Raw genomic sequence first — 23,526 nt, forward strand, 5'->3', positions numbered from 1 at the left:
TGCTGAGTGTTGTAAAATGTTATGCTCATGGACTATGGAGTCTCACCCACCCCATAGGCATCATCTTTTACTGTGTGTCACCCAGCACATTTAGTGCAGTGACACAGGGTGGTCTTTTTCAGACTTCCCACTTTAAACTCCATTTTCTGGGACTGACTACTGTCTCCCAGAACATGTAAAGTTACCATTGACTTTACAAGTCTTTTTAAATTTACAGACCTAGCACACCCTAACTTCCAATAGAGTACTGGAGGGGTTAATACATATCCCCTTTTGTCTGATTCTCATGGAACATTAGTATGTTCCCCTTTCACTAAGATTTGGCTGGTGGCAGTGTTATCTACCCTTTTTATTCTACCGCAGACTATGAAAATAGCCTTTGGTACCATTGAGGCTATGACTTTTATTTTAACTTGGTTTCGGTCGAGTTTGTTCACCATATCTTTTTGTAAATGTCTTTCTAGTTTTTTACTCTGCACGCCAAACCAGGCTTGGTTCCTATGATCTCCCTCCTTTGGTGGGCTTCTGCACAGAAGGCCTCCTTAGGCACCTGAGTGTCTGGGTGGGCAGGATGTGAGGGAGGTGTTTGTAGCCCCCTGCACTCTAGGTTTATTGGCTAGGTGGCTGCCCTGCCAGGACAGCCACCCTGTTGTGTGAATGACAGCCAGGTTGTGTGAATGGTCGATTTGGTGCATAAAAAGCTAGTCTCTGGGACTGGAATGCAGAGTCACCACTGGAACGAGAGAACCAACAAGAAGCTGAAGGAAGACAACTGCTGCAACTACTGGGCACCCGGTGAAGCCCTGCTGCAGGTCCGAATCACCTGAAACTTCTATGACAGAGGAGATATGCAAGGAATCTTCTTCCCTTGAGCTTGGTGGGTAAAACCAGCGCGCCAAACACCAGACACCTGTCCTCATCCTGGTCAAATTTACTGTGCATCGATGCAGTAGATCAGATAGCCAGTGGGAAGAGAACCAGTTTGGGTTTTAAGGAGTGCACCTTTTATTCGTCGTTTTGCTCCACTACTGGCTTCTTCCCTGGGCAGTTCAGCACCCTCCAGCAGTCGTCCTTCTTGTCCCAATGACAGAAGCTTCAGGAACTGTGAGCCTGCAGGAACTGCCAGGAAGAACTGACTCAGCTACAGCATTCTTCTTCTTTAAAGGTGATGTGCAAATTCGGTCGTTCATTCTGTCCGACCACGGTGAAAGTGCGTGAAATCTTTCGCCTATCTGAAGGCTTGTCCTTCTCTTCTCCTTTAACTAACTTTTCCTCTGACCAACTTCGTTTTGAACTCTTGGCAAAGACTTAACCGCAAACTACTTTGAACTGGGTGATCCTCTGCAAAACTCTGAACCATTAACATTGGCCCAGACCTATTGACTTGAATCCTAGTTGTAGTAGCCTTTTCTAGATTTCCCTGCCTATAAGTTGTTGTTGCTGATAATTTTGGATAACCTTGTCTTTTCTCCCCTTTAAAATTGCTGGCGTGCCATTTTGGTCACACTTCATTTTGAGCTTAACTTGTCCAGAATTGATTGGGGGTTATTGTAATATATTAAGAGTGTGATATTCTGCTGCTTTATGATAGTGAACTGTTTTATGAATGATGGTGTAAATAAACTTATTTTCTTTTATTCAGAAACCTTCAATTAGTGTTTGTTTGAACCATAGTCATTGTTGTCCTTTGTGTAATCTCTTGTACTGCTCACTTTACTCTTGAGCAAAGTCTGGCTGCTCAGCCATCGCTACCACTTTACTGTGTAGTACAGGGTTGTACCAAAGGTGAAATTGTACTTACACCTGTTTTCTTAATTGTGTGTAGTGTTACCAAAGGGTACTGCATATGATTCTACCTAACAACAGTCCATCATACTGGGCCTTTTTATTATCTAGCACAAGACTCATTCTCATGAGGTTTATACCTTGGGTCTGCCACTCATTCCACTACCTCCATGGCGCTCACACCATCTCACTCACATGCCAGGTTCTGCCTCCCTTAGACTAAACGGGCCCTCATACTGTGCTTTTTTATTATCGAGCGCAAGACTCATTCTCTTAAACTTTCAACCTTAGTCCCTCCTCTCCCTCCAGTCCCTCCACTAACTCCATGGCGCTCTCACCATCTCGCTGTCATGGCCACTGGCCAGGAACCACAGACCCCACAACATAGACGGTCCAGTTGGACCCAGTCCTGGTGCCTTTGGCACCAGGACTGGTTCCGGTGACGACCCATATGTCCTACTACCCCTATGGGGTAGTAGGCCCCTTACCGGTCACGATTAAGTGTACACTGCACACTTTTATTTTTGTGCAAGGTGCTTGTCTTCTCTGCAGGGGCCTCCACGTGTATCCAGTTCGGGTGTGGCCTTAAGAGAGAGTTGGGCTGCACGTGCAGCATCCTTTAGGAGTGGCAGGGTGGGGCCATGAGTCAGAACTAATGGGGTGGCCGGAGCCAGGTTATTTAAGCCTTCCCCGCCCGCAAGCAAGCGATTTGCGTTAATCTGCTTATGGCAGCTTAACGCTCACCGCCGCCTGAACACATCCTTACCTGTTTCCAGCAACTGCATCCAGAGCGCATCCTTACCTGTTTCCAGCAACTGCAACCAGAGCGCATCCTTACCTGTTTCCAGCAACTGCAACCAGAGCGCATCCTTACCTGTTTCCAGCTACCGTCGCCAGAGCACATCCTTACCTGTTTCCAGCAACTGCAACCAGAGCGCATCCTTACCTGTTTCCAGCTACCACCGCCTGAGCTCATCCTTACCTGTTTTCAGCTACCAGCCACAGCACTTACCTGGGAATTAGCTTACGGCCAGCATCATCGTAGATTCAGGCATTCTTCATCCGCCTGCAGACCTCGGGAATACAGCGTTTACGCCGACATCATTCCATCATGAGCAATCCATCGGAAGACGGAACGTGCAAGAGGAAAATATAAAACAAGGTTAGAATTTGCAAAAGACATTACGTTTAAGGTTGCGCTTTGACAAATCCTTGCGCTAGACCTTAAATCAACAATCACCTTCCGTCGGAGCATTGCGAACTCCATTCCCTTCCCATTTGGCCCCGCTTCATGCACCGCAAGTACCTCTGAGCCGCATATCATCTATTGCGAGAAAGCGGAGGAAAGACATTACCAAAAGAGTACGGACAATAATCAAGAAGCAATACTACAATATCTTAAAAGCCATAAAACACTTACCTTAGGAGTGGTTCAGCCACAGCCAGTCTGGGCTGCCACAGACATGGTCCAGTGAAGAACCCGGTCCATCAAACGCACCCCTGCAGTGAGAAGCAGGACGGAGAGCACACCATCATCAATAAACAGGGGCAGTGCCAACAACCAGGGCAGTCCACAGCACACGAGCAGGGGAAGAAGCCTGACAAGGGGAATCCACTTCAAGGGAGGGCCGCAACCATTCCCCAACGTCCCTTCAGAGACCATGTGAGCGTACAACTCGCTCACATGCCAGGTTCTGTCTCCCCTAGATTAAACAGGCCATCATACTGTGCCTTTTTATTAACGAGCGCAAGACTCATTCTCATAAGCTTTCAACCTCGGTCCCTCCTCTCCCTCCGTTCCCTCCACTACTTCCATGATGGTCACACCATCTCGCTCACATGCCAGGTTCTTTCTCCCTTGGACTAAACAGGCCCTCATACTGTGCCTTTTTATTATCGAGCGCAAGGCTCATTCTCCTAATCTTTCTACCTCGTTCCCTCCTCTCCCTCCGCTCCCTCCACTACCTCCATGATGCTCACACCATCTCACTCACATGCCAGGTTCTGTCTTCTTTGGACTAAACATACCATCATACAGTGCCTTTTTATTATCGATCACATGACTCGTTCTCATAAGCTTTCAACCTCAGTCCCTCCTCTCCCTTCACTCCCTCTATTACTTCCATGAGGCTCACACCATCTCACTCATATGCCAGGTAATATCTCCCCTGGACTAAACATGCCATCATACTGTGCCTTTTTATTATCAAGCACAAGACTCATTCTCATGAGCTTTAAACCTTGGTCCCTCCCCTCCTTCCAATCCCTCCACTCCCTCCACTGCCGCCATAGGGATCACACCATCTCTCTCCTATTCTGCAAGAAATGTGTTATTTTTCACAAGCTCCTATCCTTCCCTCAGCAGATTCATGAGATCACAAAAATCTCACTTGCTACTCCATATCCTCACGTGCATACTTCTTATTCGAAACACACAACACAGAGTTTGGGCCAGTATACCAATGATCACATAATGTCTGGGTTAGTGCAGCAGCCTTGACCTGAACAGGTATTCATAGGCAAGAAGCACATGTTTGCTCTGCAGCTGCTTCTGTGCTGAACACTATTTACCTTCCATGGCCTGTGTTCCTGACTTGGTCTCTCAGCAGCACTCACAGCTCCAGGTCTAGGGTCAGAAAGATACATGTCATGTAAGGCGTGTGCCATTGCATAGACAGCCATGTAGACCCTGTGTGTGAATCGAAAGTTGAAGACATCATAGATGAACGAGTCAAGACTTTGTAAGGTCTCATTTCCAGAGCAATAGGGAAGGTGTGATATATATTCAGTATAGAAATAGGTTGGGTTTTCTCTATCCATCAATTTACACTTGAAAGCATCCTTCCATAGAGCGTCGAAAACATCATAGTCTCGAAACATGGGTGGTTTAATATCGTAGAGAAACTCCTTAAATCCGATTATTTTTCCAGTCTTGATTGAAAACGACAGGCTACCATTAAACATTTTCAGGTATTTTTCAAAAGAATACTCTTTAAATGATGACGCAGTCACTGATGCAATCCAAATTTTATGAGGCACATCCTCCCAATGACGATGTAGGAAATACTGCATCATTGATGTCCCTGTGCCGGACAAAATGATCACCTGCGCTGTGGCCTTCCGAATGGCATTGACAATAATTTCTGTTCTATCCGTACCAGCGTTATTCATCTCACTGTTAAACATATAAATAAACTCGACACAGCCTCCAGTCTGGGTGATCACCTTCCTTAGTTCTTGCACTGCTCTCTCCCCACTGTCATCATCAGAGGCCAGGATCCCAACCCAGGACCAGCCAAAATGTTCTAACACCTGGGCGATTCCAGCGTAATGTGAGCGCTCATTGGGGACAGTCCGGTAAAAGGATGGAAACTCATTGTTCTCAGTAAGGACAGGATCTAGCGCCCCATAACTGATCTGCTGGAAAGAGGAAATAGTTAAAGAAACGAGGGCCTGAGATCTGTGGACACATCAAAATAGAACAACAGTCCTCTACAGATTGACAATTATAAAATGATATCCAGAGTTTCAGCAAACCTGAGTCATGGCAAAGAGGAAACACAACATCTAAGCTTGTCGAACATGGCATGCAGATATTATTTAATTCATTAGACTTAACATAAAATAAACTTGAATGGGTGATCTGTTCTCAAAACACAGTAACATCCTCATAATCACTGAAAGATAGGGGGCTGCTTCTCTGCGATATTTAAAATGAAAAAATTGTAGCAAAAAGACAAATTGAAGTGGCTATAAATGCAAAAACTTTTCTCCTTCAAACCCAAAACATAGCGTGTGTCATTTTCATATATTTTGCAAGAATTTACAGTAAAATAATTTCTCTTTTCCGCTTGTCTCCCATCAATAACATTTGAGCAAGCCAAAGCAGTTGATATCTGTCTGTCTTCTCAAGATATTTTGGGTGAGAATCGGAGATAATACATTTTGATAACTAACATATGTAAACCCAATAGTTTGAGCTTTTGTATAGCAACATTGGTTTCTCGCTTTTCATTTATGAATATCAAAGTGCTCATCTAATGCCAGGAGGTCAGAGGTCAGATTACCATATGTCATGTATTCACAAATGGCGGTCGCTCAGATGATGCTATGCCATGTATTCCACTCAAAGGCTCGGAAATTCATTATTTTCCCTTTATTCACATCTAGTGCAAGGTGCTCAGATCATGGTATGGCATGTATTCCCTTCAAATGGCAATCACAAGGTTGATCTTATGCCATGAATTCCACTCAAATGCCAGGTGCTCAGATCATCACATGCCATGTCTTCACATGAAATGCTTGGCACTGAGGTGTTCATATGCCATGTATTGACATCAAATGGCAGGTACACAGATGATAATATGCCACTTTTCCACAAAAACTGAAAGGTACTCACGTCATCACATCCCCATGACATGCTAGCTACTGAGATGATCATATGTCATGTAGGCTCATCACATGTCAGATATGCAGAGGGTCATATGCCATTTATTTTCATGTAATGGCCAATTGCTCAGATTATTTGCCAAATCTTGACACAAGGTGCACCAGCAACTCAAGTTGGGGTGGCATTTGGATTTGTAGATCACATCATTCAGAGGAGGTATATTGCTGTCAGGAGCAAAACATGTATGTCTAGAAAGACACAAAGATGGCAGGAGATGAAAGCAAGTGCTAGGGCCAGGGAGCGGGAATGTGTTTATTTTAAAGCTGCACATAAGATGATCTGTTGGTGTTCTAAGGCCTAGGAAGATCAGAGTCTAAATGATTGCTACCAGGCTGGAGAAAGCTCTTCTGTACCTCCTGACTGCTCTGGATTTTGGGATGAAAGTACGTCCTGGGAGGCAGATCTCAGTTTTCTGGTGGATGGATCTCACTCTTTGGTCTCCTCTTTCTGGCCGACTGCTTTAGGTGATCTACCAACTCCAGTGACGGTGGTCATGACCACCCAGATGAATACAGTGTGTAAAATGGGTCACATCTTATTGCGCGTGCTTCATAGGGTGCTGCCTTTCTTACCTATCCATTTGCACCCATTGGTCATCGCTCTGTCTGATGTGCTGCCAAGATGACCTTGGGCGAATGTTTGTGTTATACATTTGTTAATATAACATAACATAACATGGTGAAAGGATGGCAGCCCAAAACACAGAGAATAAAAACAATCCGAATGCCAAAATAACCATTGCCCCTCATTGCAGGGAAAATAAGGTTTAATACATGCATAAAGGGTCTCAGGCGCTCCCGTAAAACCATACTGACATGCAGCTTGTCGTATATCAAGACGTTACACCTTATATAGCAGAAAAAACTCAAATTAACAATGCTATGCATAATAATGTGTACAGCATAATCCCACCACCCTCATTGGCTGCCACTAAAGAACATGCCAATTTCCCCCTATAGTACCTTGACCGATTGGCCACATATACACTACCCATGTCCCCTAGACACGTGGACCCCTACATTGTCACTGTCAAACCCAGGTATATGATTGGTGGGTTCTTGTCAAAAGGTTTGAAAATTTGGGACCATCACATGATGTGCACCCTTCTGTTCCAGATGTGATATAAGTAACTTGACGAGGACAACCCAGCTCTTGATGAGACCATAAGCTTCCTCATTAACCCAGATGCCATGGTGCATGCAAGCTGTGTGCGACCTTGTTCTAAATTTATTGGCATCACCTCTTCTCCTCCTGTCTTGAATCACAAGATGTTCCAGACATGGCTCCACCCTTATCTCCGCCCAACCTGATGTGCCCAGGGATGACATGTCCAGGACACTGCTCTTGAGTCTGAGCTACGAGGGTTTGTTTGCTTAAGTTGTGTGTCTATGTGTCATTCACATGGGGTGTTTTCCCCGGGGTAAGGGCAGTAGTGTTCTAAATCATTGCCTGGCTCATTGGCATCACAGAGCCTTGTCCCCTACTCTCATGAATTTGTCCATCAACGGGTGCATCCCTTCCTGCTCTTTTACCAACTAACATTCCATTCCCATCACGTCCAGGTCCCACAGCTGGATAAAATGGTGCTTATCTGCGCACCCTGGGTGCCTCTGACCTCGGCTTCTCTCTTGGGGAACAGGAAATGGGATTTGTTTTTGGAGCTGAACTAACAGTCGCAGCTCCACACCAAGACCTTCATTCTTGTCTGTTCATTGTGTGATAGGTCTTAACATCCAACTCCAACATGACGTTACTCCTGTCACTTTTACCACCCTGACCTCGCTTCTATCACACTACCCTACTGACTCAATCTTCCACCTATGTCTGCTCTTCCCCTGTATCGCACTTCAATGCATACTAACTGCAACATTGATACATTTGTTGCTCTTTCTGTGTTGCTATATATGGATATCTAAATGTATCAGATCTAATTAAGACAATGGGTCTCATTACAAGTATGCGGTTCCGGTAACAACGGTGTCGGTAAGCTACCGGCACTGTTGTTACCGCACCGGCATACTCCGACTTCTGTGAGTGGGTGCCTTCCCGGCCAACAGGTCTGACCTGGAGGCCGGAAAGGCACTCGCTTGCAACCTTGATGGTAAGACCCGGCACCGTAATGAATGGTGCTGGTGCTACCATCCTCCGCATTCCCATTGAGTCCCGTTGGACTCAATGGGAATGGGGAGTAATTTTTACCAGCGCCTGGTTATGGGGAATTGCTGGGACTCCCGGGCTGTAATGGCCCGGTAATTCCCCTTTGCCAGGCGCTGGTAAAAAAACAACTCTGGCAGCAGCCTTGCCATTTTTACCGGCATGGTTAACGCCAGGGTCGTAATGAGGCCCAATGTATACGCTGTCTGCATTACACCCTTCACTCTGCCACCACTGGGCTTCTCTCTAATAGGCATTCCTCAACCTGAAACTTTCTGCCTGGCTGGGGGGCTGTACGTGCATCCCAACAATGGCATACACTGCCTAAACCTATTCTTCACATTGGGCCTCATTACGAGGTCAGCGGCTGACTTCCCGGTGCCACCGGGACATTACAAGTCCCAGCAGAGCAGGAAGCCAGGCGGCAGATTTTGTAAATTCCCATTCCCATGGAGTCCCATAGGACTCCATGGGAGTGGGGACACAAAAGCACCAGCACGGTTAGTAACAGTGCCGGTGCTTCCGTGAAAACTGTGCGAGCAGGGGTCATTACGCCCGGCAGGTCAGACCTATCAGGTGCAATGGCCCCCGCCCACAGGGTTGGAGTGTGGGGGCACGGAAACAAGGGTGCCGGTAAGCTTCCTGGCACCCTTGTTTCCAGGCCACCACACCCGTAATGAGGCCTGTCTGATGAATTTTAATTCTGTCTGATGGAGTGTGCACAGGGCCTTTATTTTAATTCTATTAGCAACTGTCAGCCAATTCCAGGTGCCACAGATCCAGGAGGGTGTGGAAATCCTATTGTTAATAGTCTTGGGGACACTCTAGTATATTATATTTATTTTCATTTATAAAGCACACAAAACTGCCCTGGGGCATCGTGGCGCTGTTACAGCAGACTTAGTCTTGAACACAAACATAGGAATATGGTTACAGATGTAAACCGTGTTACAGAGTACATTTCACATTGGTAATAAACATTGAGCTTAGAGGTTATGCTATGCTGTGGTTACAATGCAAGCATGAATGTGCATGTGGAGGACTTTAGCGGAATAGGAGGGTTTTGAGGTTTTTACGGAAGGTGTGGTATGATTTTTCGTTCCTTAGTGAGGTAGGTAAGGAGTTCCAGTTTTTAGGTGCGAGGTGTTGGAAGCTGGTTCCTCCCGCCCTGGATCTTTGAAACGTGGGGACATCAATCATGTTGGTGCGGTGAGCTCTGGTGGGTCTGATGGAGTCTTTCGGTGTGATTCTTTCTGCGAGATAGGGTGGGGCATCCAGGGAGAGGCATCTATGTGTGATGGTCATGGCTTTGAAAAGTATGCGTTCCTTCACGGGTAGCCAGTGAGCATCTTTCCTTGCTTGCGAGATGTGTTCTCTTTTTGGAATGGACAGCGCTGCCCGGAGCACATTGTTTTGCGTGATTTGGAGTTTTTTTAGGTTGTGGGCGGAGGTGCCTAGGAACAGGGCATTACAGTAGTCTAGTTTTGTACCTATAGTGGCTCTGGCGATGGACAGGCAGTTTTTAGTGGAGAGAAAAGGCTTGACAGCATTTATCACCTTGGTGGTGAGTGCTGAGGAAGAGGCTATGGCGTTGACCTGGCGAGACATAGATAGTGAGGCATCTAGGTGAACACCTAAGGTTTTAACAGTCTTGGAGACTGTGATGGTGGAGTTGTCGATGTTGAAGGATTTGTATTGGGGGGGAGTTTGTTGAGAATTTCATTGGTCCCTACTATGAGGATTTCGGTTTTGTCCCCGTTTAAGCAGAGGCCGTTGGCCGCCATCCAGGTTTGGATGGCTGTGTAGATTTTGGTTAATGCTGTCGCATCTTCTTCGTAGGTCCCAGTTAGCGGGAGTAGTACATGCGTATCGTCTGCGTAGTTGGTGTACGCTATGTTACGACAGTCAAGGTCATTGAAGAGAGGAAGGGTGAATATATTGTAGAGAGTGGGGGCGGTGCAGGAGCCTTGGGGGACGCCGCAGTGGATGGTAGTAGGGGTTGCCGAGGCAGTGTCTGAGAAGACTTTCATGAGTCTGCCATTAAGGAATGAGGCCACCCATGCAATGGCTTCCGGGGAGAAGTGTGCTTCATTTTTTAGGTGCATGCCTAGGATATCGTGGTTGACAAGGTCAAAGGCGGCAGATAGATCCAGTAGGAGAAGGGGTGCCGGTTTGCCTTTATCCATAGTGTCTGCAAGCTGTATTTTCAGATCAAGTAGGGCTGACTCTGTTCCGTGACCTGGTCGGAAGGTCCAGACGGCTTGCAATGAAAGTCTCAATCAACCGGACAACGCATCCTTCATCTGACTGCCTCCAAACGGTAAAGAGTGCATAGCCACATTCTATGCATGGTATTTCCATGAAATACCAGGTTATGGCATCATGTACCCGGCATTGTTGTGAAACATCCACAAACGTTATCATGTGGCACTTATTTTCATCAAATGTCTAGGTACGCACATCAAATCAGATATTTCTATGAATTACCCAAGTATATGAATCATTGCCAGGGCTTAACATTGTTCTTATCGACTACCATGAAGTGCTATTCTCAAAAAGTACAAATTCCGAATTCCAAATAGTCATCCACTGCAATAAAGTGCTGCAAAATACCTACTTACATATCTCAATACCATTCAATTCCCAGTCACTCATCACATCTGGCAGAATAGCATGAAATATTCAGGTGATCTCCCCTCTTACTCCTTTCAAAGTTATAAGTTATATCTATCAAATAGGGAGGCCCTCCCCACTGTCAAAGATTGCTATACAATGCCCAGGAAATGTCCACATGATTAGTTACTGATCCCCTTTTTATACATTGGTATCAACTGCTAAGGAACCGGTCATATTTCCAGCCATTACCATCACACTGCATAGTGCACTGTCTGTTTGGTGAGAGTTATATCAAATATTCGCATTGAAGATTTTCCAAAGTGATCCCACACTACAAAGGCACCAGGTTCTATACAATAGTATTATGTCATTTCATGAAATTAGGATTTATACCATGCACTGCTGCTGATTGCATGGTCTCCAGGCACCCTGGTGAATCTGAAGAGAGGGCGGGTGCATTTGGTTAGTTGGGCGAAGAAGGAAAATTAAAGATAGATGTTGTCTTATCTTTATGTATGCAGACCTGACGTACCCTTAGCTAAACATATATGTGAGTTTGGAGGGTGTTCTAGGTCAAGAACCTGGAAGTTTTTGTGCCAGAAGGGAGATTGCAAGACTTTAGTACTGGGAAACATTGGCTGGTGGAGCTTTGGTACATATGTTAGTTTTAGAGGTGTATTAAGAAGTTGTATGTAAGTGGCTTGGTTATATTGCGTGTGATGGGTTTCAGTGCAAAGTGGTAGGTCAGAAGTGTGTGGATAGTCAATAGGGTCAGTAAAGGATGAAGTGACTCATAGTAGAGCACAAGTACTTTCTATATTGTATGGGCCTCCAGGCTTCAGTCACATTCTGGTGCAGTATACAGCAAAGTAATTGGGTGAGACATGCATATGATTTAGGGGTGAGATAGGTTGGCACCCACCATGGTGTAACTGAAGTCTGGAATTTTGCAGAACATGATTTCAGATTTTGTTGAATTGATTTCCAATTCATTTCTTCATGTAAGATTTCAGGTCTGTCCCCTGGCACTGAAGCCCAATTGGTGTATAGTCCAACAAGAGCAGGCCATCTGCATAAGCTATCCAAAAAACAGGGGAAGCCCCGCGCATCAGAGAAAATGATCCTGTCTCCAAAAAAGCTTCCTTTATATCTGCAACATACAGATTAAACAAAAATGGTACTAAAACACAGCCCTGTCTTAGGCCCCTCAATGCTTCTATTGTTTCTATTATTATTGACAAATTACTATCTGTGTTTAGTCAGAGCTGTATGTTGGTATCCGTATGCAAGTACCTTAAGGGAAGGATCAAGAATTTTGGGTAGCCCCAGAACAACAATATCTTCCAGAACTTGTGTTTGATCCGGTCAAATGCCATGATAAGAACTAAAAAGGCTAGTTATATGACTTGTTATTTGGCCCTAGATCAGTGGATTTCAAACTTTTTGACCCCGAGCCCCCCCTAAGAAAAATGTCTCCGGCCCAGGCCCCCCCTATACACATGTACTCCAAAATTGTACTCGATTGCGAACGGTTATCGCGCGCTGGAGTACAATGGTGCCCCCAACGGAGTGCATGCCAAATACCACGTTGTTTCAAAATCATTGCTTGCAATGATTCAAATAAGATGAGGACAAATATTTGTGAACAAAGCATTCCGATTATTTTGCTATAATACAGAGGACTCGACTAAAAATAGTGTTGGATATTTATTTCACACAAACAAAAACACCCAATATTGCTGTCCTGTAGTAACATTTGCTATGCAAGTGCTGTAACAATTTGTTTCTGAAGTACAACAGCGTACTGTCAATGGGGTCACTTGCAAGTTGGACAGTGGCATACTGGAGAACTAGTGTGAAGGGTGGGCCTGCCTTTCACCAGCCAGCCTGTCAATATTGGGTTCAATTTTTCCAATAGCCAACCACAGGCTTTCTTCCACCTCCAGCTTTGACCGATATTTTGTCTTTAGGGCTGCAAGTGCAGAGAACCCAATTTCGCACAGGTATGAGGTGCTGAAAGGTAAAAGTACATTGACTGCACATTTCGATAAAGTTGGATACTTTGCAGACACATGTTTCCAAAATGCACCCAAAGACAATTTTCTGAATTGGCTCTCTAGTAGGTGGTCACTTTGGAGCTCCATTAGTTCCTCCTGGAGTTGTATTGGGAGATGGGCTCCTACGTCAGCTAGGAAAGGCTGAACCACCCAGTCATTCATGTTGCAATTGTCGTCAGGAAAGTACTTTTCGAGACTGGTTCTGAGAGAATTTAAATGGTTTCCAATTACTTCAGAAACACATGAAAGATCATACTCCGTCTCCTTAACAGCATCTTCTAATAATGGGAACGCATCGGCTATGCCAATATCAACCCTCCTCCTCCAAAGCTCCACAATATGTGGAGCTACTGCCAATACTTTTGCTTTTAGCCCAGCTCTAGCACCACACATTGAAGGTGCACCATCCTTGCAAATACCAACACACGCCTCCCACTTTAGGCAGTTGGAACTTAGGAAGTTCAAAGAGTTCAGGTGCAGTTGCTCTGCCCTTTATTTGCTTACAAAACAAGAAGTCCTCCAACATCTCCTTTCCGTTGCAGTGCCTCACATAGGCAATCAAGTGAGCTTCTTTTGATATGTCAGTGGCCTCATCCAACTGTAGGGCGAACTGGCTGTCTTTCAAGCGCGATATCAATTCTGTACTGATATCAGAGGACAGGTCAGCAATACAGCGGCAAATTGTTGTGTCTGACATAGGGATACTTTTGCATTTCTCTGCTGCACTTTCACCAAGCATCACCCGGTTGACAGCGAGAATGGTTGGGAGAATCACTTTCTCAGCATCTGTAAAAGGCTTCTTGTTTTTGCCAAGAAAGTACGCAATGTGGTAAAATGCTTTCAAAGCATTTGCAGGTACAGATGCCACACTTTTAACAGTCTCCTTTTGCTTTTTCATGCCTTGCAGCTGCCGTACAAAGAAATCCCTGGTCTTTTTTGCTAAATCGGCATCTTTGGTTTCCAAATGCCGCCTTAATTTTGTTGGCTTCAGGCTGCCATTTGCTAATGTAGCACCACAAATCACACACTGCGGCTTCACTTCCCCAGCGACTGTGATGCATGTGAACCCAAAGTCCAAATAAGAGTGATCATATTTCTGTGTTTTTGCATTTCTTTTGTCTGTTCCCACCTCTCCTTCCGCTTTACGTTTCAGATCCCTACCATCTTTGGGCACTAGAAAACGATCCATCGAGAAAAGGAGCCTGAACCTGTCGAAACATTGCAAACGGTTTTAAAAAAGTAAAAATGCACCCCAAAAAAAGCATAAACATGGCAAACACCACATGCAAAGAGTTGAACTGAGCCATGTGAAAATGTTGGGGTTGGTGGGAAACACCCCATGCAAAAAAATTCATGAGCCCACCTGACCCTTAATGTTTTCATCACTCGATAGTTTAATCATTTCTGCTTGTGGTTTCCTTGTCTACTGCACAGCCACAAGATTAGAACGCTTCGGACTACAAGATCTGGAGAGGGGACTGGGGGTGCATGGAATGGACGGGTGGGCATAAGGGGGACTGGAAGTCCAGCAAATTTATGTGGAAAATTAAAGTACTTGGGAACAATGATACTTCCTGTTTTGCTGGGGTGCCCCGAAGCACTCTTGCTAATTGTGGGTTTAGTGCCCTGGTGTTACTACCATTTTACATTATTTCAGCGGCTCTGGGAAAGACTCTGGGGGGCAGCTCTGGTGTGCCAGTAGTGATGCCCCTGGCAGACCTGTGGGCAGAGGCCATGGGTGTAATTTTAGGGGGGGCAGGGGTGTTTGTCCCCCCAACTTTCATGGCATACCATTTTGTCCTCATTCATTTAGCTGGGTCACCTTTTCTTCAGATGTCATGTCCCCCCAACATTTTAAGCAAAGTTACTCCACTGGCAGAGGCCCTCAATTCTCTCAGGGGAGCAGGAGCTTTGCACCCCGGTTCCCCCTGAATGTGGGGTTATCGCTATTGGGGGACGCAGGGGGACCGGTGCTGCATTAATAATGCAGCTCCCCCATGGCAGATTGCTGGGCTCCAGCAATCTGCCATGGGGGAGCCGCGTTGTAAAAAAACACTGGCAGAGCATTTCTGGTCCCCTGCTCGCCTCCTCTCCTCCATGCATGCCCCCCAATGTGGGGGATGCAGGGAGAGAGGAGCGCAGGGGGACCGGTGCTGCATTAATAACGCAGCTCCCCCACGGCAGATTGCTGGGCTCCAGCAATCTGCCATGGGGGAGCCGCGTTGTAAAAAAACACCGGCAGAGCAGTTCCGGTCCCAAGCTCGCCTCCTCTCCTCCATGCATGACCCCCAATGTGGGGGATGCAGGGAGAGAAGGGCGCAGGGGGACCGGTGCTGCATTAATAACGCGGCTCCCCCGTGGCAGATTGCTGGGCTCCAGCAATCTGCCATGGGGGAGCCGCGTTGTAAAAAAACACCGGCAGAGCAGTTCCGGTCCCCCGCTCGCCTCCTCTCCTCCATGCATGCCCCCCAATGTGGGGGATGCAGGGAGAGAGGGGCGCAGGGGGACCGGTGCTGCATTAATAACGCGGCTCCCCCGTGGCAGATTGCCACTGGGGAGCCGTGTTAAAAATAAAGCCGGAACTGGTGACTTACCTCGTACTCGCACACGTCGGCAGCAGCAGCAACAACATGGAACACAGGACACCACAACGCAGCCTGGACGCGCGATCCAAATGCAGGAAAGCGCGCGTCCAGGCTGTGTTTATTTCCTGTTTCCATGGCCACGCCCCCACCACATCGCACTGGCTGAGCATGTGCATGGGAGCCAGTGGTCCCCATTGCACATGCTAAGTTCAGTGCGGCAGAAAAAGAAAAAAAAAGCGTTACTCTTTTTCTTTTCTTTTCTTTTCTTCTGGAAGGCATCACACGCCCCCCCCCCCCAGGCATGGTGGCGCCCCCAAGGGGGGCACGCCCCACAGATTGAAGACCTCTGCGATAGATCTATTTTGTTAATGAGATAATATGGAGCCATTCAGGGAAGTCCCCATTCCTTTCCTAAACCCCACATTTTGAAAGTCCACTGTTAGGCAGAATCATATGCAGTACCCTTTGGGAACACTACACACAATTAAGACTACACGTGTCAGTACAATTTCACCTTTGGTACAAGCCTGTACTACACAGTATAGTGGTAGTGATGGCTGAGCAGCCAGACTTATCTCAAGAGTAAAGTGAGCAGTACCAGAGGTCACACAAAGGACAGCAGTCACTATGGTTCAAACAAATACTGACTGAAGGTTTCTGAGTAATAGAATATACATTTATTTACACCATCAGTTATAAAACAGTTCACTATTATAAAAAGCTGAAAATCACAGTCTTAATACACTACAACACCCAATCAATTCTGGACAAGTTAAGCTCAAAATGAAGTATGAGCAAAATGGCACGCCAGCAATTTAAAGGGGAGGAAAGACAAGATTATCAACTATCAACAGCACAAGCAAGTTATAAGCAGGGCAATCTAGAAAAGGCTACTACAACTAGGATTCAAGTCGATAGGTCTGGGCCACTGTTAATGATTCAGAGTCTTTGCAGAGGATCACACAGTTGAAAGTAGTTTGCAGTTAAGGCTTTGCCAAAAGTTCAAAATGCAGTTGGTCGGAGGAAGAGTTATTCAAAGGAGAAGAGAAGGACAAGCCTTCGGAGAGGCGAAATGTTTCCTGCACTTTCACCACGGCTGGACAGAACGAACGACCAAATTTGCACAGTACCTTAAAAGCAGAAGAATGCTGTAGCTGAGGCAGTTGTTCCAGGCAGTTCCTGCAGGCTCACGGTTCCTGAAGATCCTGTCGTGGGGACACGAAGGAGGACGGCTGGAGGGTCCTGCACTGCCCAGGGAAGAAGCCAGCAGCGGAGTAAAACGTTGTATAAAAGGTGCACTTCTTAAAACCCAAACTGGTTCTCTTCCTACTGGCTATCCGATCTAGTGCAGCGATACACAGCAAATTCGACCAGGGTGAGGACCGGTGTCTGGTGTTTGGCGAGCTGGTTGTTCCCACCAGGCTCAGGGGGAGAAGACTCTTTGCAGATCTCCTCTGTCATCAAAGTTTCAGGTAATTTGGACCTGCAGCAGGGCTTCACTGGGTGTCCAGTAGTTGCAGCAGTCGTCTTCCTTCAGCTTCTCGTTGGTTCTCTCTTTCCAGTACCAGAGAAAGGGTTTTTATGCACCAAATCCCCCATTCACACAGCCTGGCTGACAATCACACAGCAAAGTGGCTGTCTTGGCAGGACATCCACCTAGCCAATAAAACTAGAGTGTGACTTGGGTCTCCAAGCAGACCCTGTGCAGAGGTCCTAAAACCCTTCCCTCACATCCTGCCCACCCAGACACTCAGGCGCCTAAGGAGGGCTTCTGTGCAGAAGCCCGCCAAAGGACAGCAAACAAAGGAAGCAAACCTGGTTTGGCGCGCAGAGTAAAACACTAGAAAGACTTTTACAAAAAGAAATGGCAAAAAAAACCCAAACAGAACCAAGTTAAAATAAAAATGGGTTACTGGGTTTGAGTTAGAGGCTACCACCATAGCCTCTAATGGTACCGAGGCTATTTTCATAGTCTGCGGTAGAATAAAAATGGTAGATACCACTGCCACCAGCCAAATCTTAGAAAAAGGGGAACAAACAAATGTTCCATGAGAATCAGACAAAAGGGGATAACTATTAACCCATCCCGTACTCTATTGGAAGATAGGGTGTGCTGGGTCTGTAAATTTAAAAAGACTAGTAAAGTCAATGGCAACTTTACAGTAGTCAGTCCCAGAAAATGGAGTTTAAAGTGGAAGTCGGAAAAGACAACCCTGTGTCCCTGCACTAAAGGTGCTGTGTGACACACAGTAAAAAGATGATGCCTATGGAGTTGGTGAGACTCCGATATCCATGAACATAAAAATGTTCAATACACAGCAAAACACATGTAAGAGTGGGGAAACAAGGCTCACACTCTTACCAGGTGAGAAAATCAATCCAAGAAATCCAGCAAAGCTTCTGAGGGACTCAACAGCTAGGGGAAATTAGCCATTCTGGAGAATTCTCCCTAACACTCGCCCCCCCCCCCCTCCTAGACTAAGGGACAGGAGGATTTAATCAACTCCTGGATGAATTTCTTCACTCTAGTCGGTCAACCATCCTAGGGAGACAATCAGCATTTTGGTGGTGACATCCTTACCTGTGCTCAATGGTGAAATCAAACCCTTGCAGGCAGATTGACCATCTTAGTAGTTTTGGGTTCTCCCCTTTCATTTGCATTAACCATCTCAAGGGTTGGTGGTCTGTCTGAATCACAAAAGTAGATCCATACAAGTACGGTCTAAACTTCTTCAGAGTCCACACAATAGCAAAGCACTCACGCTCAATGGTTGCCCACCTTGTTTCTGGTTCCTTCAGCTTCCTGCTGATGAAGCAAATGGGTGCTCCCTACCTTTCTCACCCAGTTGACTAAGGACTGCGCCTATACCTGTATTGGAGGCATCTGTCTGCACAATGAAGGGTTGGTGATAATCAGGAGCTCTTAGGACTGGAGCTTGACAAAGGGCTTTCTTCAGGTTTTCAAAGTGTTGAGTGCACTCCTCATTCCATCTGACCTTTTTAGGGAATTTTGGAGAGGAGACTACATTCAAGGGAGAAGCTATGGTCCCATAGTTCTCTATGAAATTCCTGTAGGACCCAGTGAGACCTAGGAAGGCTCTCACCTGTGTTTGAGTAGTAGGGGTGGCCCAGTTCTGTACAGCTTGTACTTTGCTAGGCAATGGCCTTATTTCACCTGCTCCTACCTCATGACCACCTTGCTCTGACCAATTTGACATTTACTTGCCTTTATGGTCAGATGGGTCTGCTCAAGAGCCTGCAATACATATCATAAGTGGTCAACATGTTCTTTCCACGTAGGGCTGAACACTGCAATGTCATCCAAGTATGCCAAGCAGAAGTCATCCATCCTATTTAGAACGTGATTAATCATCCTTTGGAATGTAGCAAGTCCATTCTTTAATCCAAATGGCATAACCTTAAACTGGTAGAGGCCTGCTGGGGTCGAAAATGCAGTTTTCTCCTTGGCATGGTCTGTCAGGGCTATTTGCCAATAGCCTGAAGTAAGATCAAATGTACTTAGGTACTTAGCTGCACCGAGTTTATCCACCAGTTCATCTGTCCTTGTTAAAGGATGGGCATCAGTCTTTGTGACTGCATTTAGGGCTCTATAGTCCACACAGAATCTCAACTCTTTGGATCCTGCCTTTAGAACGAGAACAACTGGACTAGACCATGGACTTGTAGATGGCTCCATAACCCCGAGATCAAGCATCTTGTTGACCTCCTCCTTTATGTGAGTCCTTACATGGTCTGACATTCTGTAATCTTTGCTTTTCACAGGTAAAGAGTCACCAGTTACAATTTTATTCTGGCCCCAAGGGGTCAGGCCTGGTGATAGTGAAAACAGGGAGGCAAACTGATTTAACAGAAACGTGCAGTCCTTGCAGTCCTCCTGTTGTTCAGATGTCAGATTAGAAGAGAGATTGACTCAGGAGTTCAGGCACTGAGTTCCCAGTCTGCCCCAGTCTCCACATTATTTCCTGCTAAGAGGAGCTGGTGCTGTTGCAGGCCTTGTCTGCACGCCTCATTCCCATCCAGCCCCCTTCCATCATCAAAGGCAGTTCGAACCAGTGGATGTGTGCAGCCAAAGGGGGCTGGCAAGGGTGGGAACGGCCAAGGTGCCAAACACCATATACACTTCAAAGGTATTTTGCACCCAGGGGCTATTGTACACATGCCCTCCTCAAACCCAGTGTCTCCAGGCAGGCTCCCCTGAAGCAGGCCGTGCCCCTACAATCCACATAAGTGTGTCTAACCCTTCAGCACTATTCCAGGCCTTGTCTGCACGCCTAATGCCCATCCATCCCCCTCCATTATCAAAGGCAGTGGATGTGTGCTGCCAAACGGGGCTGGCAGGGGTGGGAATGGCCAAGGTGCCAAACACCATGTGCACTTCAAAGTTATATTACGCCCAGGGGCCATTGTACACATGCCCTCCTCAGACTCAGTCTCTCCAGGCAGGCTCCCCTGAAGCAGGCTGTGCCCCTACAATCCACATAAGTGTGTCTCTCCCTTCAGCGCTGTTCCAGGCCTTGTCTGCATACCTCATGCCCATCCCTCCCCCCTCCATTATCAAAGGCAGTTCACACCAGTGGATGAGCTCTGCCAAAGGGGGCTGGCAGGGTGGAAACTGCTGAGGTGCCAAACACCATGTACACTTAAAAAGGTATTTTACGCCCAAGAGCCATTGTACACATGGCCTAGCCAGACTCCGTGTCTCCATGCAGGGTCCCCTGAAGCAGGCTGAGCCCCTGCCATCAACATAAGACCACACAATATACACGTCACTCATTCACATACACACCCACTTCTCTAATTCTTTATAAACCCTTGATATTTATCATGAGAACATCTGTGAGCTCTGCAAGTCAACTCGTTAGCGTGCTACCTGAGAACTTCTGTGACCACTGCGAGTCAGCTCGTCATCGTGCTTCCTGTCAACACCTCCCTGTTCTCCTGCTACTAACTACCCTGCTTGCTGAATCTAACTGTTTTTTGGTCAAGGTAAGGGCAGGTCACCTAATCATATCTCTTTGATCTTTAAATTTCTATCTATTTCGTCAGAGCGTACCCAGTAGTGTAATGTTCATTCATCTCATTGCCATTAGCTTTGATTTGAGATAAATGTGTTATGTTATTGATATATAGCATTTGTCATCAGTGTCAATTGGGATCGAATTGTATCCTTTGCGGACCGTGTCTATAAGCATGTTTCCTTTGGATGCATGTTAGTACATCCAAGGAATGGGTAACATGTTACGATTTGTGTCAAATCAATTAATTGTGTATGAAAAAGTTATCCTATAATACAGCCGGCTACACTACACAGGTTTTGACCAGAATATAGAAAAATGTATGATATAATTCCATCTTTATCACACTTTAATGCAAAGTAATTTTCTAATGATGTTGACCTTTTTTTTTACAGAATCTCCAACAATGCCTGCATGTATGGTTTACGGTTGCTGTTCTAAGACCCATAACAAACCTAAAGGTACTACAATGCATGTATTCCTGACGAATGTAGATCTAATAAGAGAATGGGTCAGATATTGCAGATTTGCACCAGAAGAGCTTGAAAGTAGAGCCCATGAAGTCTTGGGGGACTCGAGGGGTGATCGATTCTGCATCCGCAGTACACAAAAAAGCGTTGACTCAGAACGTCTCGTTAATTGCTACCAAATGCAATTCCGACTCTATTCATGCACACGCCACCTCAGGTGAGTTACGGTTCCTAATTTAGCTGTAGGCCTTGGGATAGTGAAAAGGTAACTACATGAACGGATTGGTGTTGTATGTTTAAATGTCCCTTATAATACTTTTCATATTTACAAGATTGTATTGCTTTATAACTAAACCCCATTTTGCTAAACATCTGTCCTTGGTTTTAGGTGCATCATATGAAACGATTTATGGGCACAGATAACTATGCTATAGTGTCCTTGAAATAAGCACAATCTTTTCATAATCTGTCGCTTTACATGTCAATTTTTAAGATTAGCATTTCTAAATCAAATCAAGTTTTCCCTTTACAACTCCATGGCTATGCACTAAATATGAAGGGGCAAGATTCTGCCTCCATTTCTTGCCTGGAGTCAACAGCAACTTTGAGCACGTATCAGGTACTTTTATTTAGCTATTCAGTCATCCTGTTGTTTGTTTACACAATGTTTCATTTATGTTTTTTTATTGATGTGTACCATTATCTGCATCACATTGTGTTTGTTCAATTTCACTTTTTTCATCACTAAAACAAGTACTGTGTTACAGGGAGATACTGATTTATCGACTACAATTACATCATCCTTCGGAGTTGATCCAGAGCCAGAGGTATGCATACTCACAGTTCCCTCGAATGAAAGAAAGTAGGTCCTAGATCTGATACTATTAGACAGTGAATTTATTATAAACAAGCAGCTTTTGGAAATTGCTTGAGTGCAACATTTCAATCAGTGTGTTTCGCACAGTCATCTTTGATCGAGTAAACTAGCCATCAATCAGGTGAAATTCAAAATGTATATTTTGACTAAATGACATACACAGTGTACGAGGGTATCTGTGTAAGCCATGTGTGTGATGGAATCATTTTTAATGAATACTCTCTTCTAGGGATGTATACAAGATCGGGATATGGAAGAGGAGGCACGTGGATCCGAGTTGGTGGACCAGCTTGCTGGTGCCGTCGTTACAGTAAAGAAGAAGGTTTCACAGAAAACCAAGAAAGCTATGGTAATTTACAACTTATTTCATTTTCAAACAGTATTTTGTGCTGATGCCTTCATAACATGCTTTCTTTTTTGATCTAAAGTGCCATATACTGTATGTTGGGTTTACATTGAACATGTTTTTCCAACCTGTCTTCTAGTTGCCCGATGGTGTACGAACTATGCAGACACAGACAGCTAAAGAAATCAGAGATGCTGCTTGACAAACTGATTTCACCATAGAGCAACTCATATTTGAGGCGCAGCGTGTTAAAATCAATAAGCAGATTTGAGATGCTTTTGCCCAATGGCCAGAAAATGAATTGAATGTGACCGGCGAAGCCAGTAAAGTATTGTTGGGCCATTGTTACCAACGCGAGTGCTCCATCAGATGAAGATGAAACTGAATTTAATGAAGATGCTTTTGAATCAGTCGCAGACCACTTGACACAATCGACACCCGCCAAAAAAGGGCCACCCAAAAAACAATTGACATTGATGTTTTCTCTGATTCATGTTCAAGTAACAGAAGCTGAAATTACAGAGACTGAATCATCAACACAATTGATCGAGGAACTATCCAAAGATCTCGACTACAGTTTGTCCAGTTGGGCTGATATGTCAACCACAGTTGAGTCAGAAACAACATTCATGCAGGATGAAAGTCTAATAAAGGAGCCCAAATAGATTGTGTTCGACAGCTGCTTGATGGAGATTATAATGATGCTGAAATGTGTGTATCGAGTGAGAGGGGAAGTATGTGGGAAGCCATTGGTGAATGTGACTTGTGTATCACAAGGCAGTAACATTAAAATACAAGCCACCTGTGAAATGATCCATGCAAAATTTTCATGGTCCGCTCAATGGATGCTGGGGAAACTGCCAGCTGGTCTTCTACTGTGTGCAGCTGCTTTACTTTTCAGTGGCTCTAGTTTCAGTAAGTTGTCCACTTTCTGTCAATTTATGGGACTCCATTTCCTTTCTAAAACGCAGTACTACAAATATCAACGTCAATATCTATTCGCTGCTATTAGTGAAGCTTGGAAAGTGAACATATTTCTTTTTAAAGTACATCCTCCGAAAAATGGTTCAGGCTAACTGGCGATGGACAATGTGATAGCCCCGGATTTTCAGCAAAGTACTGCACATACCACTTTCAGGACATGGAAACT

At 45.5% G+C, this 23,526-nt stretch overlaps 1 protein-coding gene across 1 annotated transcript in view; it reads right to left on the bottom strand.

Moving 5' to 3' along the window:
* LOC138510682 (vomeronasal type-2 receptor 26-like) overlaps positions 1 to 23,526 on the bottom strand; it is a 469,167-nt gene that overhangs the window by 337,844 nt on the left and 107,797 nt on the right. The window contains exon 3 of the mRNA XM_069626460.1: positions 4,357 to 5,202. Coding sequence (XP_069482561.1) covers positions 4,357 to 5,202 — 846 coding nt within the window. The remainder of the gene's footprint in view (positions 1 to 4,356; positions 5,203 to 23,526) is intronic.

This window comes from Ambystoma mexicanum, chromosome 6p, assembly GCF_040938575.1.
Source record: "Ambystoma mexicanum isolate Mex_15411 chromosome 6p, UKY_AmexF1_1, whole genome shotgun sequence".
Classification (NCBI taxonomy): Eukaryota; Metazoa; Chordata; class Amphibia; order Caudata; family Ambystomatidae; genus Ambystoma; species Ambystoma mexicanum.